Genomic DNA, 19,468 nt, shown 5'->3' on the forward strand with positions numbered 1-19,468 from the left:
AGACATAAATATAAACATTTACAATTGATAATCATAATTAGCACCAACAAAACCTTGTTGTGGCCTAGTGGTTAGAGAGTTTGACTCCTAACCCTAGGGTTGTGTGTTCGAGTCTTGGGCCGGCAATACCACGACTAAGGTGCTCTTGAGCAAGGCACTGAACCCCCAACTTCTCCCCGGGGTTCTGCAACATAAATGGCTGCCCACTGCTCCGTGTATGCGTGTGCGCAGACTTTTTGGATGGGTTGAATGCAGAGCACGAATTCTGAGTATGGGTCACCGTACTTGGCTGTATGTCATGTCACTTATGGTTATTTGAAAAGTACTGCTAAAACTCACATCACATGCCTTAGTTACAATGAATATGAGTATTTCCACATTGTTTATAAATCAACAAAATGTTGTTCATGGCAAAGGCTTTGTGGCTCTGTACTGACAGTTCAAGGTAATCAAGATTACAATGTGCAGGCATCGGAGGGTTTATGGTTATAAAGTTTTGTTAATTCAGTCACGATCATGTAACCCTGCATTTAAAAGGTAGCACCCCCTGTATAGGCTACTATTAGGGATCATACATTTTATTATATGCAATATAAACATACAATAAAATCAAATACTGTACTCAATAGTATGTCACAGTCTGTCACAAATAAATAATGTCTTAGTGCAAGTTCAAAATAGATTAAGATAAAAAAAATATATTGTTTAGCAATATGCAGTGTGACAGAAATTTTATCTGAAAGCAGCCATTTACTGGAATTGGAATACAGCGAGAGACTACTGAACTGTGATTAAATGTCTTGTTTTCATTCAGTGACAAAGCAAAAAGGACAAGGAATACAATAGAAAAGTATAAGCTGTAATTAACAGTGCCAAAACGGGAGGATTACAGATGCAAAAGTCAACCTTGAATGCTGCTGTTGTTACTAGATAAAAAAAGATAAAAAAATAGAACAAAACAGCAGCCAGTTATTCTCACAGACAGAAACCGATTAAACAGTTCGGTGTCCATTATCCAGTTACTATTTAGGCCATTAGCTATGATTTTTTTTTTTTACTGAATGTCTTTATGACTTCTTGCCATAAAGCTTAAAAACATACTATCTTAGCAGAGTCCTGTTCGAATACATTGCGTCACACAATTATATGCAAATATAATAATTTAATCCTCAGCATTACTTGATCTCTTCTCTTGACCTCCATATTCCATGCAAGCGCTGGACCAGAATGGGGTAGTGGAGTGGCATGCAAATGGACAGACAAGTACTGATGAACATCAGTGTGAGAGTGATCATCAAACCTCGTGCCATCACCACCTGCAGATCGAAGAGGATCCAACAGGTGATTCAAGAGATCAGCCAACGTAAGCAGTGAAAGCTGTGTACGACTGTGCACGTTATGTTAATCTTATCTTAATCATGCGGCTCCCTGGAGACACCCATCACCTTGGACACCTCGCGACTGCCCTTCAGGGGGCCATTTTCAGCAACTTTGTAGATTCACTTCGAAGCATGGATGAAACGACGACGGTTTCACTCGTACTCAACAGGAATCTACACATTATACATGCACCAGGACACTTTACTTTTACAGACCAGAAACCACGATTTACAGAACCAATGCAAATATACTCTTATTAACTAATAAGATGCACTTCTAGGCTTTGACCACTTTTAATTAAGGTGATGAGATTCTTTGATGGTTCTTAACAGGTTTTGATTTGATTTATGAGTAAACACTGCCATGACTCTCCACTGTCTTGCGCGTGAGCACTCTCTCTCTCTCTCTCTCTCTCCCTCTCTCTCTCTATCCATGCCTTCGTTTAGTCAGATGTTTTATGTTCCCCTGTAGTGTAGTAAATAAACATCCATATATATTCACACCTGCTCACAGGACGAGGTCACTTTAACGTTCCGGTTTCGTTACATGCTCTGGGAGCCATGTATCAGTAATAAAGTAATTTTTCATGGCCAGAAAAATAATCTTACTTAGAGTCAATAAATAATTATCACGGTCCACCCTGCAGATGAACAAATCATTTTATTGTACTATTAATGCTATAATGCTACAAGTAATTCCTGAAGATGAATGTAGTTAATAATAACCTATTATGATTAATTATGTACATCTCACTTTGAGCTAATTTGTTACAGAGGGTTCTGATGCAGGCCCTGGTTGTGCCACACTGTCGCTATGATGAGGCAGGTAAAGAGACCAGTGACAATGAAAGCTCCAAAGTGGACAAATGCTTTTACAATCTCCAAAAGCATATAGTTATCAGCTACATTGGAGCTAGTGAACCCTGAAAAAAAAGACAAAAAAGCCACATAAAAATAATGGAGTTATATGATATCAAAAAAATCAGACAGGCTTATTATGACAGCAATGAGGACAGGAGTGGATGATGAAATTGTATTCAAGAAATCTCACAAGTACAAATTTTGCAGTTAAGTGTGAGAAAACACTTTTGTTAGTAATTTTTTAATCCGTCACATGCTACTGGAGCTTGATTAATAAATCAGAATCAGAATCATCTTAGAATTTCCTTCTTCCTCAGCTTGTTAGGAGCCAAAAATGGACCCCCCCCCCCACCACTCATGGTGTTTTCCTACAAAATGTCACACAACAGTAATCGACTGAGCGTATGAGTGATGTGTTTTCAACCACATGACCTTAATTAACTCAAGTCTTATTATTTCAAGCATACTCTTATTTAAAATGATCAAGGAGAGCTGAGGTAATAATTTGGCACTTCTCTTTATTTGAGATATGATTGGTGTTGACAGGTTTAATGACAGCTAAAGCTCATTATAGATTGCCATGGTTATATCTCTAACGATTGGAAATGTAATCCTTTACCATTTGTGTATCAACAGCTCCTTTGAATCTCATTCAGTTACTGTTACCTACCCTCTTAAAATACATTTTGTAGTTGTCTATCGACCCCCAGGACCACTAGGTAACTTTCTGGATGAATTAGATGTGTTGCTCTCAACCTTTCCTGAGGATGGTAGTCCTGTAGTTATGCTTGGAGATTTCAACATCCACCTAAACCTCTCTATCTCTACACCCTGCTTGCCTCTTTTGATCTCAACCGAGTGTCAACTACTGCTACTCACAAATCATGCAACCAACTGGACCTTATTTATATGCGACACTGCTTTACTGATCATATTCTGACGCATCTTCTGATAACTACTTCCAGCAGGATAATGCACCATGCCACAAAGCTCGAATAATTTAAAACTGGTTTCTTGCACATGACAATGAGTTCACTGTACTAAAATGGCCCCCACAGTCACCAGATCTCAACCCAATAGAGAATCTTTGGGATGTGGTGGAACAGAACTTTGTGCCCTGGATGTGCATCCCACAAATCTCCATCACCTGCAAGATGCTATCCTATCAATACGGGACAACATTTCTGAAGAATGCTTTCAGCACCTCGTTGATTCAATGCCACGTAGAATTAAGGCATATCTGAAGGCGAAAGAGGGGTCAAACACAGTATTAGTATGGTGTTCCTAATAATCCTTTAGGTGAGTGTACACACACACACACACACACACAAACCAAAACTGATTCTTTGGCTAAAAAAACTTTTAGATTTGAGCGAATGTAATAGTCTGCCAGATCAGATGTACAACAAAGTCACTGTGCACACTATTTGCAAGAGTGAATCTTGCGAATCAATGCAAGCAAAAATGGTGTCTTAAGTCTTAAAAAAGGCTTAGTAAACGGTCTTCAATCGTTTATTTCAAAGGTACTGAAGAGGAACTTGGCTCGTTTCTATCCTCACAGGGCTGATTCTCCTTCTGCTTCCGGCGACTAATCAGCATCTGCAGCTGCAGCTTGTTGGTGAAGAAAACTGTCCTCCAGCCAACCTCCTCAGCTAAAGCCTCCACTGTTGGTGTCACAGAGTCACAGTGCCTCCTCACTGTCTGCTCCCAGAACTCCTCCGAGTTACAAAGCTGCAGAGAACACCCCCCACAACTGAGTTAACACACAACACAGACACTTCACATGTAACCATTCAAAACACAGAAGCTTCAAAAAGTGATAAGGTAACACTTTAGAATAATAGTCCATTAGTTAATGTTAGTTAACTACTTTAGTTAACATGATCTAACATTAACAAAGATGAATAAATACAGTGATAAATGTATTGTTCATTGTTTGTTCATGTTAATTAATGAATTAACTAACATTAACTAATGGACCATTATTCTAAAGTGTTACCATGATAAGAATTTTTTGGAATAATATTTTAATAATATAATAATAATATTTCATTTGAAATGTTTTGTTTGAAATGAGTGCTCGAGCTAATTTATTTCAAATAAAAGCCTTTGGTTTTGAAAAAATGATACTTTGAAACTGCAATGGCATGACAGTAGGCCTTACCTCTCTAAACCTACGGCAGGTGCGTGAAACGACTGAAATGTCTTCAAGGTCCAGATGTGACATGATGTTGAAAAGTAAAGCATTGGGGAGACGGACAATGTAATCATAAAGGCCCTGGCATAAATTTTTGGAGTACTGCAAGATGTGAGGACCAAATACCACAGCCACTTGATCTGGACGAGACAGATCAGTTTGTTCATTGAATAAGCAAAAGTCTACATTAGGAGACGTATCCTAAAAATATGAAGTCTGGTAAAGTAAGAAGCAGAATTATTTATACTAATAGTGACTGAATAACTCACTTTGCAGACGACTGTCTTCTAAAAAGTCTTGATGTGATTGGCTCAGTTGTCCTGGTGGTGTGTTCTTGCAGTCTGATCTCAAAGATATCTTCCACCAGCTCCAAATGACCTGCAGTGAAGGATGCTTATAATGAAGCCAACAATAAAGATCTGAAAGCTCTTCTCCAGATCATATCCTTTAGGTTCTTCAGTAGAAATCAACAGTGTCCTTATGTAAAATATCTGTAATATTTCAACATTTAGATTTTAGTGTGATCATTAAAGCTACACTGTAAAAAAATAATCTGTAAAATATATGGTAAAAAAACGGAAGCTGTGGTTGCCAGAATTATACCGTAAAAATATGGTAACACCGTTTTAGGTTCAACAGTTTTATAGCATAAAAAATAAGGTAGTATCATTTTAGGTTTAACGGTTTACCTTAAATTTACAGTTTAATACTGTAATTTAACTGACATAATATTAATATAACAACTTATTGAAGTACTGAAATCTTTTTTGCACCTTTGTTATACACTGGTAACCATTAAAGGCAGGTGGTGATGAGAAAGTCACGTGATGAAACAAAAAGAAGGTGCACCGTGTCATTCACACAAGCACTATAAACACCATCATGGCAAGACTCATTAAACTGAAATATGCAATAAACATTAATTTAATATCATTATATGTAACATACAGCCCTAATAAACATAACAAATTAGAAAAAAATAATAAGAAGAAACATAATTATTTTAAAGAAAAAATATCAAATTCAAACAAAAATTGAACGCAGAGAATTTAACAGGTTTGTACAATATTGTTAGCATTTTCAGTTTCGTACCGTTAAAATCACGGTCATTTTTTAAAGTGTAGTTTCATTAAAGTCTCTGAAGAAGACACAAATGTGTTCATCTCATTCTCTTTAATTTCATTCTCTACCAACCAATTTGGTAACAACTGTGACTTCAATTTAGCGTTGCGTTTGGAAGGTCTAGAAGAAGTTCATGTAAGTTACTGTAGCTTCTGCAAGAGTAACTTGTGTTAACTATTAATAATAATAATTTAAAAAACTCGACTCGACAAACCTGAGATTTTGTTATCGCAAAGTGGAAATAGTCCTTCGTAGGTGCAGGACCCTGTCCGCTGATCTCAAACAGAGTTTCTCCCAGTAAACTCGCCATTCCCGGTTACCGTTACCGCGGACGCGTTACCAGGACAACAGACTCCACACCGACAGCGTGCGTCATCTCGAGAGGGAACGATCAGACAGTGTGATGTCATACTCATCCTCTACATTTCACATTCAGTTCATAACTGTATGGTGTTGCTATTTATTAGATGAACGGCACGCTTTTCGTTGTATTAGATTAATAGAAGTGTCTTCACTAATGTGCTAAAAAGTTGGTCGCTTTCGGAAGCACGATTTTTAGCCTCGCTTATTTCAGTCAATCGTCTGGCAATCTGAAAAAAATGATGTAGTATGTTATAGCAGCTAATGGGTTCTGCCTATGGGTCAAAGCATAGACTGCATAAAAACATTGGTCAAAGTCATACCACTTAGTCTTATCATAGTAAAGCATCTGAATAATTGTGCAATGCAACATTTTTCATTATATATTTTATAATAAAAATAATAACAGTAATATTTGGAAATATCATTACAATTGAACATTTCCATTTTCATTTTTTATATATTTGAAAACGTAATTTATTCCTGACGGGAAAAGCTGAATTTTTAGCAGCCATCACTTCAATTAAGCAAAAGACAAAAAACAAACACAGACACATGTACACAGTAGTTAAAAATCATTTAATATTTTATACATATATTTATATATGTACACATTAACCGTATACCTGTAAAGGTAACTTTTGATGTGGTCAAAAATCTATTGACGGAGAACACTACAGGTCACACCTGCCAGTTTCCCAAGGTGCAGCTATAGAGAACCCGAGGGGAAATCATAGTAAAGTGAACTCTTCCACTTACATCTACTCAGTCCTTTTGTGCTGTAGACACCTGCTTCATCTACATAGCCACTTGTGCTGAACTCCTCTGCCCTCACAATATGCGTCAGGTTTCAATCCAAACCATGTTTTCTTACCTTCTTGAGGTGATTAGTGGCATCTATTCCTCACAACGTGTTTTCGCCTAAACAGAATGAAACGTTTCTGCTAGAGCAGGTGCTAAGGACAAACTGAAGTTGTTTGTACAGCTAATCGCAGCATCCCTAGACCCCACTGTGTTCTGCTGGTCTCGGTTTGTGAATAGCATGTTTTTAAAAGGATTACAAATGCTGATATGCACAAGGAGCTCACTTTCTAGGCATAACACATTGCTTATTGAGTTGAAGGCATAAATGATGAGGGACAATTGTGGCGTTTTGTCCTGTATACACGGATGGGTGGGGAGGACCGTCGCCTGCTTATCCACAGCTCTTTCTCTAATGTCGAGGACTCAGTGCAGTAAATACAGAATCAGAATACTTTCAGATTCTTGAAGACAATTGTTTAGAGCATTGGTGATGCGGAATGTGTGCATGATGCTGCTGAGATAAAAAGCGCTTTAAAGAAAGGGGTTTGTGGAGGAACCTCCTGTGGGGTACTGTCCCGCTGGGCCTCCACCCTGAAGAGAAGACAAGACAAGACAATATAATGTATCCATCAGAAGTGATGAAGAAACATTGCTCTGAAGGTGTGTTGGTAATTTATGAGCACATTAGAAGTACCATTACTTTTCAAAGGTAATATTCAATTATTTTAAGACAATTCTACCTGGCTAGGATCCTAATGGACTGCCATTAACACATTAAAGGTGCATTCAGCAGTTTAAGTGCCAACTTAAAATGTTTCTATATATATATATATCTATATCTATATATATCTATATCTATATATATCTATATATATCTATATATATCTATCTATATATATCTATATATCTATATCTAATCTATATATATATAGATATATATATCTATATCTAATCTATATCTAATCTATATCTAATCTATATATATATATATATATATATATATATATATATATATATATATATATATATAGATATATATCTATATCTATAGATATATATAGATATAGATATATATAGATATAGATATACATATATATATATATATATATTTATTTTTTATTATTATTATTGTGTTAACCAAACTATTCAAATCACACTTCACAAAAACACAATTTATTTCTGAATGTGCAAAACTTTTTGTTGTATTCATGATGGTTTTCTATAATTATTTTAATTGTTATAGGGCTGCCACTAATGATTTGAATCTGTTTATTATGTTATCTGTTTTATGTCTTTGATTAATCGAATAAAAAAAACAGCAACATTTCATTGTCTGTATTTTAGCAATACCAAATGTTGTACGTCAAACAATGTGCAAATTGCAGGACAAATTAAAAAACAGATATTGGGGAACATTGTACTATGCATTATGTGTAAACAAGTGTTAAAATACATACCACAGTTGCTTCTCTTTTGCTCGTCAAGTGATAGTATTAATTATTGTGTAGACTGCACTCTAAAGCTCACTAGTATCAGTGTCATTTACATAAAACTCAAGAGATGATCAAGAGATGGCACGATTCGATATCTGTACTTAAAATACAAAAAACAAAAACAAAGATTATGATGCTAGCAAGAATCACTGCTTCTACTGAATGCACCTTTAATAATTGTGGAATGTGGGACTCAAGAGTTTGACTAAGGCTGATGATACCTTTTGAGCAATGTTGCTTGGGCACTTTCCCATTGAGAATGGGTAACAAATGTCTATCTGAATACTTCAGATCGGTCGTGGACCCCATCTGGTTTCCCGGTAACATTGCTCAAAAGTTGCCACATGTATCATCAGCATAATTTTTTCAGCAACACAAATGGCAATTAACTTAAAACTTACTTTGGAGTTACTTTTTTAGATAACACTGTTACAGTGTTGCACAATTTCTTATTAATAGGTTAGTAGAATGTAGACAGCAAAGTAGAATTGAGAGGGGGAGTGGAATCTGTGGTGCAATTTGCTTTATTTATATACATGCCTAAATGAGCTAAGACAGAAATGCTCTTTATTCAAATCAACTGCTCCATGCAAACTAGTAACACTAAGCAACACTAGGTAAACAATGATTGGCTATGATGTTTCATTTATCATGGGGCCGGGGACCAACAAGGGGGCAACAGGATAACTTAAAATTTGAATATGTCAATCAACCCAGCCAATCAGGTTTTCTGTCAAAAATGCAACCTAAGCAGACCAGGATCAAATGTATCATTTTTTCTTTTTGGTCAGCTCCAAACGAACCAAGAGAACCGAACTACAAGTGTGAGCACATCGTTAAATATGTTTCTATTATCAAAACTAATAAAACTATTTATTTTTTCACATTTTCCTCCCTCGGTAATAATAATTGTTTTTTTTAACCATTCTTAAAATTTCTGGAATGACAAACACATCAACTTCCATGTTAATAAAAAAAAGTTGGAAAACTAGCAGCTTTGTGATGATCATAGCTCATATGACAGAGGAAAACATTCCTTTATATTGGGAAGCCTTTGAATGTCTTGGTGTCTAAAAGGTTGAGAAGCAATGTTTCGAAAAAATGAATAAAGAATATTGAATATTGAATAAATTCACAGCCATTGGATCGCTTACCATGAATGGGTTGCTGGAGATGCCAGGTCCTGTGACCACCTGCCCATAGTTGCCCATAGGTTTGGTCTGTCCATAGGCTGGAAACCCCCCTGAGGAAGACCATAGAAGAAGAACGGACACGGTGCTAGTGCATTACACTGACCGACATTAAAAACTGACCTTAAGGCTAAAGAACTGAACATGATACTCCAACTCATGCAACACCAAAGCACAAAAAGCAAAATGAGTTGATGATTAATACAATACAAACACAGCCTCTCATAACTTATCAGAGTATATATAAAAAAAGGCATAAGCCACTGGGGTTTTAGGCCACCTCACACTCAAATAAATAAAAATAATTCTCACATACCATTGGGCTGTTGGTGGTAGGCTGCAGGTGGGGGAAATGGACCTTGGAATTGCTGCTGGAAGGTCCCACTAAAACTGGTTGGCAGGCAATAACTGGTTGAATTCCCAAAGCCAGCAGGCATGCTCATGGAGCCAGTGCCAAATGAGGCTAAAGTAAATAAAAGGAGACCAGAGGAGGAGTAGTACGTTTCATCTGCTTATTCCTTTATTGGGCACACACATAACGGTCGGTAATAATTCAGGTTTTACCTGAAGCTGCTGCTCTTCCGTTGAATTGGAATGGATTTGTAGACATGGGCTCCTGAACCATCCCAGCAGCCACAAATGGGTTTGTGGAGGGGGCAGCTGCACAATGAAATTAGTTTAGTCCATTTTAAATATAAATGTTAAAAAAAAAAAGAATCTTAAAAGCTCCACCTGCAAAACCCTGTTGCATGTTGGGTAGTACTGGCTGAGCTGGAGGTGCAGCAGCTCCTGGGACACCTCCAAACACACTTTGGCAGTGCATGCAACACACACACACACCAAGATATACATGAGCACACAAAAATATTAAAGCATGAAAGCAAGGTGATTGTGCTTTTTCTATAACACAGTAATCTCTCACCCTTGTACACTTCCACTTGTAGTGGTTGAACTGAGGGCACTGTCAAGCTCGGCCAGAGCAGCGTAACGGTCCTCTGCTGATAAACTGCTCTGAGGCGGCGCAGGAGCCATACTGGGTAGTGGCGAGACCGACATGCCTCCACCTGAATCGCAAAAATTAATTATGGCTTAAATGTATAATAATTTATTCAATTCTTATTGCATTAACAAATGCATAGCTGTCAACAACAACAAAAATACAACAAAAATAAGGCGGGAAATTATGAAAAGGAGAAATCATCTAGTCACTGTAAACTATAACTATTCAATATTACAAAAAATAAAAAATAAATAAAAAAAAACGTAAAAACTTCAACGAATCACCATATGACATTTTACAACCTGAACTAACCGTGCCTTGTCACACAATCGAGGAAATCTGCAGGAGTCCTTTCTGGGATATATTTTCATGTTGTATGCTTCATTTATGTTAATCAATTTATGTCTTATCTTTGTATTTTGTTCACACCATATAACTTTTGGCTCTAACGAAAGTTTTTTTAAATATTAATATGTGGTTTTAATTATTTTCTTTGTTCCCCAGGAGTAAACATGGTCAAACTACTTAATAATGTCTTCAAGACTATTATTATTATTATTATTATTATTATTATTATTATTTATTCATAATGCTATCAAGACAGCTGTATCACCCAGACATTTCTGACTTTAAGCCTCCAGAATAAATTTTGATTCAGAAATTAAAACATGCTCATTAGAGAAAAGGTGTTTGAAGTCACTGTATGAACTGGATTTTTTATGTATTTTTAAATAAATCAATAGATGCAAACTAAAATAAAGAGTCAATTCAATGACCTTCCTTAATGACCAGCACAGTACTGTTGAAGTAAGCTAACAGCAACAACACAACACAGGGGTGACATTTAACCGATTATATGCTGTAACAGCCATGAATGGAAATGGAAATACACATGAGCATAAAACACAATGGATGGGGCAAGATGTGGTACCTGTGTGGGCTTGTTGAAGGGAAGGCTTTGAGGGGGGTGATGTGCCAAAATGTGACGGTACACTGGCATTTCCAAAGGAATCAAAGTTTGCAAAGTCTGTGGTGGCATTATTTTGTGCTACAGATGGCACAAAATACATTAATGAACAGGACTGATGAGGTAAAAAAAAAAAAAAAGTAAAGGGACAGTGCAAAATCATGAGCTGACTGACATCATGTACAAATTGTTGTAGAATAGGATAGCTGACATGATCAATTATAGGGAATGTTCGCCTGAAAATGAAAAGTCTGTCTTCATTTACCCACCCTCAGGTCACTTTTCAAGTGTGGGGTTCAAAACAACATCAGATCCGCTAAACTTTCATCATATCGACAAAACCCTGTTACACAGAAGCTAGCAAGCCATTCAGGTTTGGAACAACATGAGGGTGAGCAAATGATGACAATATCCATTTTTTGGTGAACTATCCCTTTAAGCGAATGACCAAAAGCAACCTATGATTAATAGTGCTGGAACTTTTAACTTAAGGAACTTGTGACCAGCTACAGCATCTAAACACTCTCCTCACCTTATACATAAATTGCAGCTGTCAATCTATTACAAATTTTAATGGTTACCTGAGGGCCTGTTAAAATGTGCAAAATTAGCAAAGTTTGAGGAGCTGGCCGTTTGAGCTTGGGGGCCAGCAAAAATATCTCCACCCAAGTCAGAGAGGAGGTCAAACTTCTTCTCCTGGCCTGAAGGCTGGACCTGAACACGACCGGTCACCGGGGACTGAGAGAGAAACGTGGGGAAGTCATGAAAAGAAAAAAAAAAAGGCCATAACATGGTTTTGAGGAGAAAAACTAGCGGTGTTGTGGCTCCAAATGAAAGTACGAGCATGTAGGTGCTTGTGTTACCTGGTTGGATGGAGTCTTGTTAAGATGTAGGGTTTTGAGCGGCTGGGGAAGGACCTCTGGGGTGCTGCTGGTACTGCTAGCAGATGAACCAGATATTGAGGCCTGCACAGAGGCAATCACCTTGGCTTGATCTGGAGGAACATACCTGCAGACGATGGTGGCACAAATACAGAGCTGTCAATTTGTAAGCCAACCTGGAAGGCTAATTTGCCATGGTCTCCCTGGGGATTTCTAACGAGTTTTTAGAATAGAGGTGCTGATTTGGCAACTACTGTAAACAAGTATGCGCTTTATATTTTTAAGGAAAACTTCTGATGAATAGAAAGTTCAAATGTGATTTGGAACAGAAATATTTTGTAACATTATAAATGTCTTTACAGTCACGTTTGATCAATGTAATGCAACCAAACACTTACTAACCCAAAATATTTGAATGGTAGTGTACATGCCATGAATGAGAATTTTTCTATTTACAGCTTGTCTTTATTGTAAATTGATTTGCATTATTATGTTTAATTTACTGTTAAAGTCATTAACTGTAAATCAGCAAATGAGTCAATATTTTATATATATATATATATATATATATATATATATTTTTTTTTTTTTTTTTTTTTTTTTTTTTTTTCGGCTTTTCAGGTGGGGATTTAGAGTTCTTTGGGGGGTTTTGCCTTTATTGGGACAGGACAGTACTGATTTCTTAATTAAGTGCACTTTCCTGATTCCACTGTGGATGTCAGGATTTATTTGAGAACCTCTGTATGAAAATGAACAGCTTTATAGCATTACAAAACAAAACAGAAACATGCTGCACAGAAACAAACAGTAAAAAAGGAGAGCGGATCTGACCAAAGACTCCTTACCATCTTTTCTTCTCATATTTCTCCTGGAGAAACTCTTTGACTTTCTGAGGTTCACGGAAATCTGGGACCACGGAGCTCTTGTCATCATACAATCCCAGCCAAATGTGTTTGCAGACCTGAGCGCGCACATACACACACACAAAGAGAGTGACTGCTCAAAGGGAACTTCAGTATCTGTGCATATCATAATGTGCCCTTTGTTTTGAAGCATGTAGTACCTCATTGCTGTGTTTTTGTAGGAACTCGATTTCCTGTTGGGTGAAAGTTGTCATAGAGATGGACTTCACTCTGTGTGGAGGGTTGAGGCCTCGTCTGGGGTACAGATCAAACAACATAAACATCAGATTGGTCATGGCACAGACAATAACAAACTTCGTATTGTACGTTATTAGTGGTGCTAATATTTATTCTTCTTCTAGACAAACTCTATCTGCACTTTAGTCACAAATGATACCTCAAAACATATGCTTTATTTGAAGAAAGATGCGTTGTGACTTTTCTATCTAAATTTTAAATAATAAAAATTATAATATGTAAAGTACATTTCAAATCATTCTAATCATAAATAAATAATTTCTTTAAAAAAAGGGAGAAAAAAAACCTTTGGATTGAAAAGCGCCAAGATGCCAAGTACAGTCTCGCAGCCAGGAGGACACCATAAAAACAATGTATCAACATACCAAGGCTGTATAAATTAACCATGAGGGTGGTCTCTTTTGACTCAAGTGGTGTACTTAAGCACCATTAAGATTCCTAAGGCTCTGTTTGAGGTCACTGGAGCACTAAAGCCATTTGGGGGCCCCTGGAGGCCCTTGTAGCCGGGTCCCTGTCATGTTGGCTCTTCTGACTAGCCAGTGAATTAAGAGCCCATGTGCTCTGTCAGGGGCCCCAAACTCAGCACCACAACATCATTCAGACATCTTCGTGTGGCATTGCCTGTAAGTTCAAAAGCACTCACATTTTCTTCAGTTCTTCTAGTTATGAACATCATCTCTGCATAAGCAGCTGTAATCTTTAAACATGGGTGTTTCACACGTTGATACAATAATTTAACAACAAACTCACAACTAGCACAAACGTCTTATTTATTAGGAGCATGCCTTATTTGAAAAGATCGGCTGCTCTGGCCCTGAACCTCGTGCTCTTTTTGTGAAAGTTGATGTTGTGATGAAGATGATGATGATGATGATAAAAAGACAGCTGGGACACACTCTGCAGATGATCTCTCAGGGGTTGTTAGGCGTCTGCCAGTACAGACGCTTGATGGAAAACAAGTAGTTCATACACCATCTGTGTGAATATGAGGGGCCTCGTTAAAAACTTACAGTATCCCGGAACAGGTGGTGCACACAAAGGAGCCCACTGTCATGTTGGCGTAGGTCGGGCCGCGCTGATCGCAGTCAAAGCATTTCCTATTGGGAGGAAGACTGGTCATCTCCCGGAGCATCTTCAGGTGTTTCTCCTCCTGTTTTCGCTTGGCACTCGCCGCCATCACGAAATAACAGAACTGTCGAGTCTAGGGCAGGTGGAGCCGTGAGTTATTGGTAAATCTACTGCATAAACACGCCAGACAGTGCTGGAAAATCGTTCCACATAAGACAACTAGGAATAGCCATACACGTCCAGTTCTTCTCTGGACTGATGTGGGTCGTTAGAGACACAACACTGCCACCTGCTGCAGCGGAGAGACACGCCTCTACTGGTGCGTGGTCAAAAAAAAACAGTTGAAAACTCTTCAAATTAATAAGGATCAGTAATTGAGACTCTCACGAATTTGCTACAGATATGGTAGAGTGTCTTATGGTGATAGTAAGGTTCTAAATGACTGCCATGCTATTTACAAGATAGGTCTACTCAAATGTAATTTAGAGAACAATTAAACTAAGGGAGAAGCCAGGTTTCTTGTCTGACATTTACTTTCTATGGATAGTTCCTTGGTACATTGTGCATGTATCCACACAAATAAATACGAATATAAAGCACAAACTGTTTCTGACCCAACAAGAGTAAGTTGATTAATGAGTAGCCTATGTGAATGAGTGAGTAACTCAGTGATTATTAAGTGAATGTTATTTGTTGTTTCTATGGTTGTACAATAAGCTGTTTTTGAATGGTTTGAATATTTAAAGTTGTTCAGCATTTTAGAGATTAACCATTTCTAACTTGAATGCTTAAAATCATAATTGTTCAGTGACTGAAGACCTGGGTCTGGCAAGGAAGCAGTATTATCGGTCATGTATAATGAAGAACAAAAATGAAACAGAGCTGAAATCCAATTATTTCATAGAACGGTATCAAATTAACATGTGAAATGAGTTTGCTAGGCTACTTTAGAGCATAAAAAATGTTTCAACTATACCTAACAAATGTCTGTTAATTGTGAAAAGAAATGAACTATGTGTATTATTGATCATAAATTCTTTGTTCAGTAAATACAAGAAATATCACATGAAAATCGTGTTTGTAATAGCTTTTGTGAGGAAATGTAAAAGGCAACTGTACTCTATCTACCCTACATCGGGTGTGAAACCACATTATAGAAATAGTGCTGTCAAAACTAGAACATTTGCTTGTTGTTATTATTAGACTTATTAATTCGTATTTTGGCCAGAAGCAACAGTTCAAATAAAGTAAAGTAAAAATATCTTTGTGATGAATTTGTAACTAATAAAGTAGCTTTTCCCTTTACAAGATGGTAATGAGTGTTGTGGATTACCTGTGGATTATTGTGGTGCTTTTATCAGCTGGATAAACTCTCATTCAGATGGCACCCATTCACTTGCAGAGGATCCACTAACGTTATGTCAGGCTATTGTTATGTAATGCTAAATTTCTCCAAATATGTTCCAACAAGGAAACAAACTCATCTACATCTTGGATGGCCTGTGGGTGAGGAAATCTACAGCTTATTTTCATGTTTGTCTCATTCATTCCTTTAAATACAAACCACACTACTACTGCAACAATGAAACACAGTATATTTTTTTAGAAATAAAAAGAAGTAATCTGTAATTTAATACAGGCATAAACGTTTCTTTTGTACACGATACAAAAACAGTAAAAACAAATATTTTCTTGACACTGGATTTACATTATGTTGCCATTTGAACAAAATAAAAAAACTCAGGAATTTAAGCATCTAAAACAGATGCATACCATCATACTTTTGACTCTTTGTTCCACATGATGGTTGGATCAATGGCATAAGATTCAAAATTCAAAAGCGTCCGTATTATTTCGCTTTCGGTCGCTTTCTCTCACTGGATGCTCCCACAGCTGCAGCCTCAGCCTAGATAAGGAAGACGAGATTGTTTGTTACAATGTTCAAGCAAGCATTCAATTTACAATACATCTTTATTGATATCTGACCTTTCTCCTCCGTGTTGCACGGAAAAACTCCTCAATACGTGACTGTCGAGTTTGGCCCATTTTCTCATCCACCTCCCTCTGCTCTCTTCTCTTTAAGAGAGACTCACGAAACTTCTTCATGCGTCCCCGCACCCTTTCTTCCCTTAAAACAGTGAACAAGGTCACATACCCAAAGAAAGGTTAAATGCACAACTAAAAAACAAATAATGTTAAATAATGTAAGTTAATATTGCACTCTTGATCAAATAATGGCTAGTAAATACTAGAACACAGATATGCACTTCAAAGGCCTCTCTCTGCACAGGAACTGCACCAGGCCCTCTTCATCAGGCTCACTCCAGGCCAGGACAGGCTCGTCGATTTTTGGGATTTCAAAAAACAGCTCGCGGGCATCTTTGTACTGCCAGTTTGGAGGGATTGGGTGTGTCTGGAAGAATTCACAGCGAAAGAGCCTTTTATTTTGATGTATGAACAACAGCAACCAGAACATTCTTCTGAACATCTATTTTTGTGCTCCACAGAACAAAAAAGTCATATGGTTTTTCAAAAGCACATGAGGGTGAATAAGTGATGACAAAACAGAATGTTGCCTTATAGAGCCTTCTAAAGTCACCACGAAATCAAAGTGGAAAAATCAGACATACATCACAACAGAAAACCAAAGACAATCACAATTCCTGTTTTTTGCCAACTTGGCTTGTAAGATTTCTTTCTGAACAAGCACCTTTCTGTTGACATGTTCCATCACACCCTCTATAGTATGATGCTGTTTAATAAGCTTCAGTGCTCGACTCGGTCCAAGACCCCCAATCTTATCGCAGTAGTCACAGCCCAGCAAGATACACAGGTCAACAAACTGGGAAAGAGAGACAGGAAGAAAGTGACACAAATCAAACACTCTTTTATTATTAAAACTCCTATTCTTTTGATTTTTTGGAGGTTAATTTAACAATAGCCATGCATTCTGATGTTGACAGGCAGGCACTGAGATTTGTTACAAAAATTATGAGCAAGGGGCAGCAAACAACGAAAAGAAAGTAAAACATTGAAAATACCTGATTATATGTCAGCTGTAGAGCTTCCAGTAGCTTTGGTAAGGAGTACTCTGTGACCTCACTATGAGAGAAATGATTTAAGGACATAACCATAATACAGAAATAACTCATTTATACATATATACAGTGTAATATATATATTGCAATACCAATAATTAGAACACAATTTTGACTGCTTTCTTACCTGTCTCTCTTTGCATTGAGCTGTCTGAGCAGAACAGTTCCTCCAAATGCTAGTGTGTCCATGTCCTCTGAGGCTACAGCATTAACTGTGCCACTTTTGACCAGCTGGGCACACAGCGCCTCTGCTTCACCTGGAGCCTGACATTCACGGCGATGAAAGTCAAAATAAGTCAAGCAAGAACCTATCATATTATTATGAGACAGAACTTATTTTTTATAAAGCTGACTAAATTAAAATACCTTGATACATGGCACACCCATGAGCTGTAAGAGACACTGGCAGTCTTCTTTAAAATTGGACACTGAAGTGCAAAATGTCATAATGTACATAAATGTCATATAGTGTCATATAGTCACTAGCACACTAGAAATATTTATTAGAAGAAAGAGTGTAAAATAAGATACAGTTATAATATTATTTTGGAAGAAAATAATACTTTGAATAACTGTAGAGAAATTTACTCAATAATGTTGCAAAAGATTTCTACTTCAAACTAATTCTATTCTTTTGAACTTTCTATTTAAGATTCTTTAAAAAAAGTATCACTTTATAAAAAAATATAACGCAACAAATGATATTAATAAATCATGTTTCATGAGCAGCAGATTAGCATATTAGAATGATTACTGAAGGATCATGTGACACTGATTATTGAGTATACTCAATTTACTCAATTATTTTTGCCTCATATTTACAATACAACTCCACACACCTGTGCTGGAGCTCTGTAAGCGGTTCCAGCCTGTGCTTTGAGCTCTTTTTTCCAGCTAGAGGAATTTAAATATATTAAATATTATTACATACATATAGTTACATAATTATTATATGTACAGTTCTGTGCTTAAGTCTTAAGCCATTAGTATTTTCACCAACAAAATACTAGTGGCCTGGGAGTGTATGCAATGACAAAATACTTGTGTGAGTACACATCTCACCACAGCTCTCTTCTGATCGGGTGGTCTGCCATCAAGCACAAATACAGGCTTGATGTCATGCTCCAGGAAAGTAAGCGTGCGATAAAACAAGCCTGTGAGAGGACTGCAACATCACACGCTCGTATTATATTCCTCATATTTACAAAACAGAAAAGACACTGATTTGAATGTGTTTTTAACCAACTCAGTTACTCCATAATACTGACCTTAGCTTCATATGACTGGGCAGAGCAGAGCGAAACTGATTCACCACAATAGATGTAACCAGTGCTATAATCTTTCCTAAATCACAGATACATAGCAGTCAGTGCAGTTTTATGCAAACAAAAAGTATATATATATATATATATATATATATATATATATATATATATATATATATATATATATATATATATATATATATATATATATATATAACTCTGAGGAGTAGTTTCAATTTTGCATTTGCATTTTCCGCCTGTCATTGGCTTCTTACATTTCAATATTTATTCAGTTTGCTTTACTCAAACCCAGTTATCTGTTTGTTCCATTTGAACAGCACTGCATTGAATTTACCAGAATAATCGCCGATCTCTTTGTTGAGCACAGAGTCTGGCGCGTCAAAGTGAATAAGATTCGCTAACTTTGTAATCCCCATATTTGACTTTAAATCGCGCCTGTAGGACTGTTGCTGTTGTTGTCCTTCATCACTCAGTTTCATTTCCGCATGGTGCCAGTTCTCACGTGGTTGCCGTGGTAACAGAGCGCCGACGTACCACGACCTCACGTCACTCGTTTCGCGACTGCAATACAAGCTGACCCGACTCGCTTGCCGTAGACTTTC

The 19,468-nt window shown here is 37.1% G+C and overlaps 3 protein-coding genes across 6 annotated transcripts; all 3 read right to left on the minus strand.

The window, feature by feature from the left end:
- Positions 1-2,039: 2,039 nt before the first annotated feature.
- On the minus strand, positions 2,040-5,931 carry LOC113110685 (F-box only protein 36-like). Its single transcript, XM_026274826.1, has 5 exons — positions 5,774-5,931; positions 4,707-4,815; positions 4,405-4,577; positions 3,800-3,971; positions 2,040-2,302 (listed from the first exon to the last, which is right to left on the minus strand). Exons 1-5 carry the CDS (start codon positions 5,867-5,869, stop codon positions 2,148-2,150), a joined length of 705 nt encoding a protein of 234 aa, XP_026130611.1. The 5' UTR covers positions 5,870-5,931; the 3' UTR covers positions 2,040-2,147.
- A 548-nt stretch (positions 5,932-6,479) lies between these two features.
- On the minus strand, positions 6,480-14,754 carry LOC113115531 (arf-GAP domain and FG repeat-containing protein 1-like). 3 transcript variants are annotated; one of them, XR_003293903.1, is made up of 13 exons: positions 14,425-14,754; positions 13,318-13,411; positions 13,100-13,215; positions 12,237-12,381; positions 11,955-12,111; positions 11,338-11,454; positions 10,329-10,470; positions 10,139-10,215; positions 9,971-10,066; positions 9,723-9,869; positions 9,371-9,459; positions 8,181-8,316; positions 6,480-7,314 (listed from the first exon to the last, which is right to left on the minus strand). XR_003293903.1 is itself a non-coding variant. In XM_026283118.1 (12 exons), exons 1-12 carry the CDS (start codon positions 14,589-14,591, stop codon positions 7,255-7,257), a joined length of 1,407 nt encoding a protein of 468 aa, XP_026138903.1. In that variant the 5' UTR covers positions 14,592-14,753; the 3' UTR covers positions 6,480-7,254. The 3 variants fall into 3 exon arrangements, 2 of the variants coding, with proteins under 2 accessions (XP_026138903.1, XP_026138911.1); XM_026283118.1 differs by lacking the exon at positions 8,181-8,316 and having other exon boundaries at positions 14,425-14,753; XM_026283126.1 differs by lacking the exons at positions 8,181-8,316; positions 11,338-11,454 and having other exon boundaries at positions 14,425-14,753.
- A 1,343-nt stretch (positions 14,755-16,097) lies between these two features.
- LOC113115561 (probable flap endonuclease 1 homolog) lies at positions 16,098-19,463 on the minus strand. Of its 2 annotated transcripts, XM_026283140.1 has the most exons (11): positions 19,201-19,387; positions 18,849-18,924; positions 18,643-18,745; positions 18,420-18,474; positions 17,947-18,008; positions 17,708-17,844; positions 17,524-17,584; positions 17,193-17,324; positions 16,750-16,895; positions 16,469-16,610; positions 16,098-16,388 (listed from the first exon to the last, which is right to left on the minus strand). In XM_026283140.1, the coding sequence occupies exons 1-11, from the start codon at positions 19,343-19,345 to the stop codon at positions 16,332-16,334; spliced, it is 1,116 nt and encodes a 371-aa protein (XP_026138925.1). In that variant the 5' UTR covers positions 19,346-19,387; the 3' UTR covers positions 16,098-16,331. The 2 variants fall into 2 exon arrangements, with proteins under 2 accessions (XP_026138925.1, XP_026138931.1); XM_026283146.1 differs by lacking the exon at positions 16,098-16,388 and having other exon boundaries at positions 16,471-16,610; positions 16,732-16,895; positions 19,201-19,463.
- Positions 19,464-19,468: the final 5 nt, after the last annotated feature.

The sequence above is a fragment of the Carassius auratus genome, chromosome 2 (assembly GCF_003368295.1).
Source record: "Carassius auratus strain Wakin chromosome 2, ASM336829v1, whole genome shotgun sequence".
Lineage (NCBI taxonomy): Eukaryota > Metazoa > Chordata > Actinopteri > Cypriniformes > Cyprinidae > Carassius > Carassius auratus.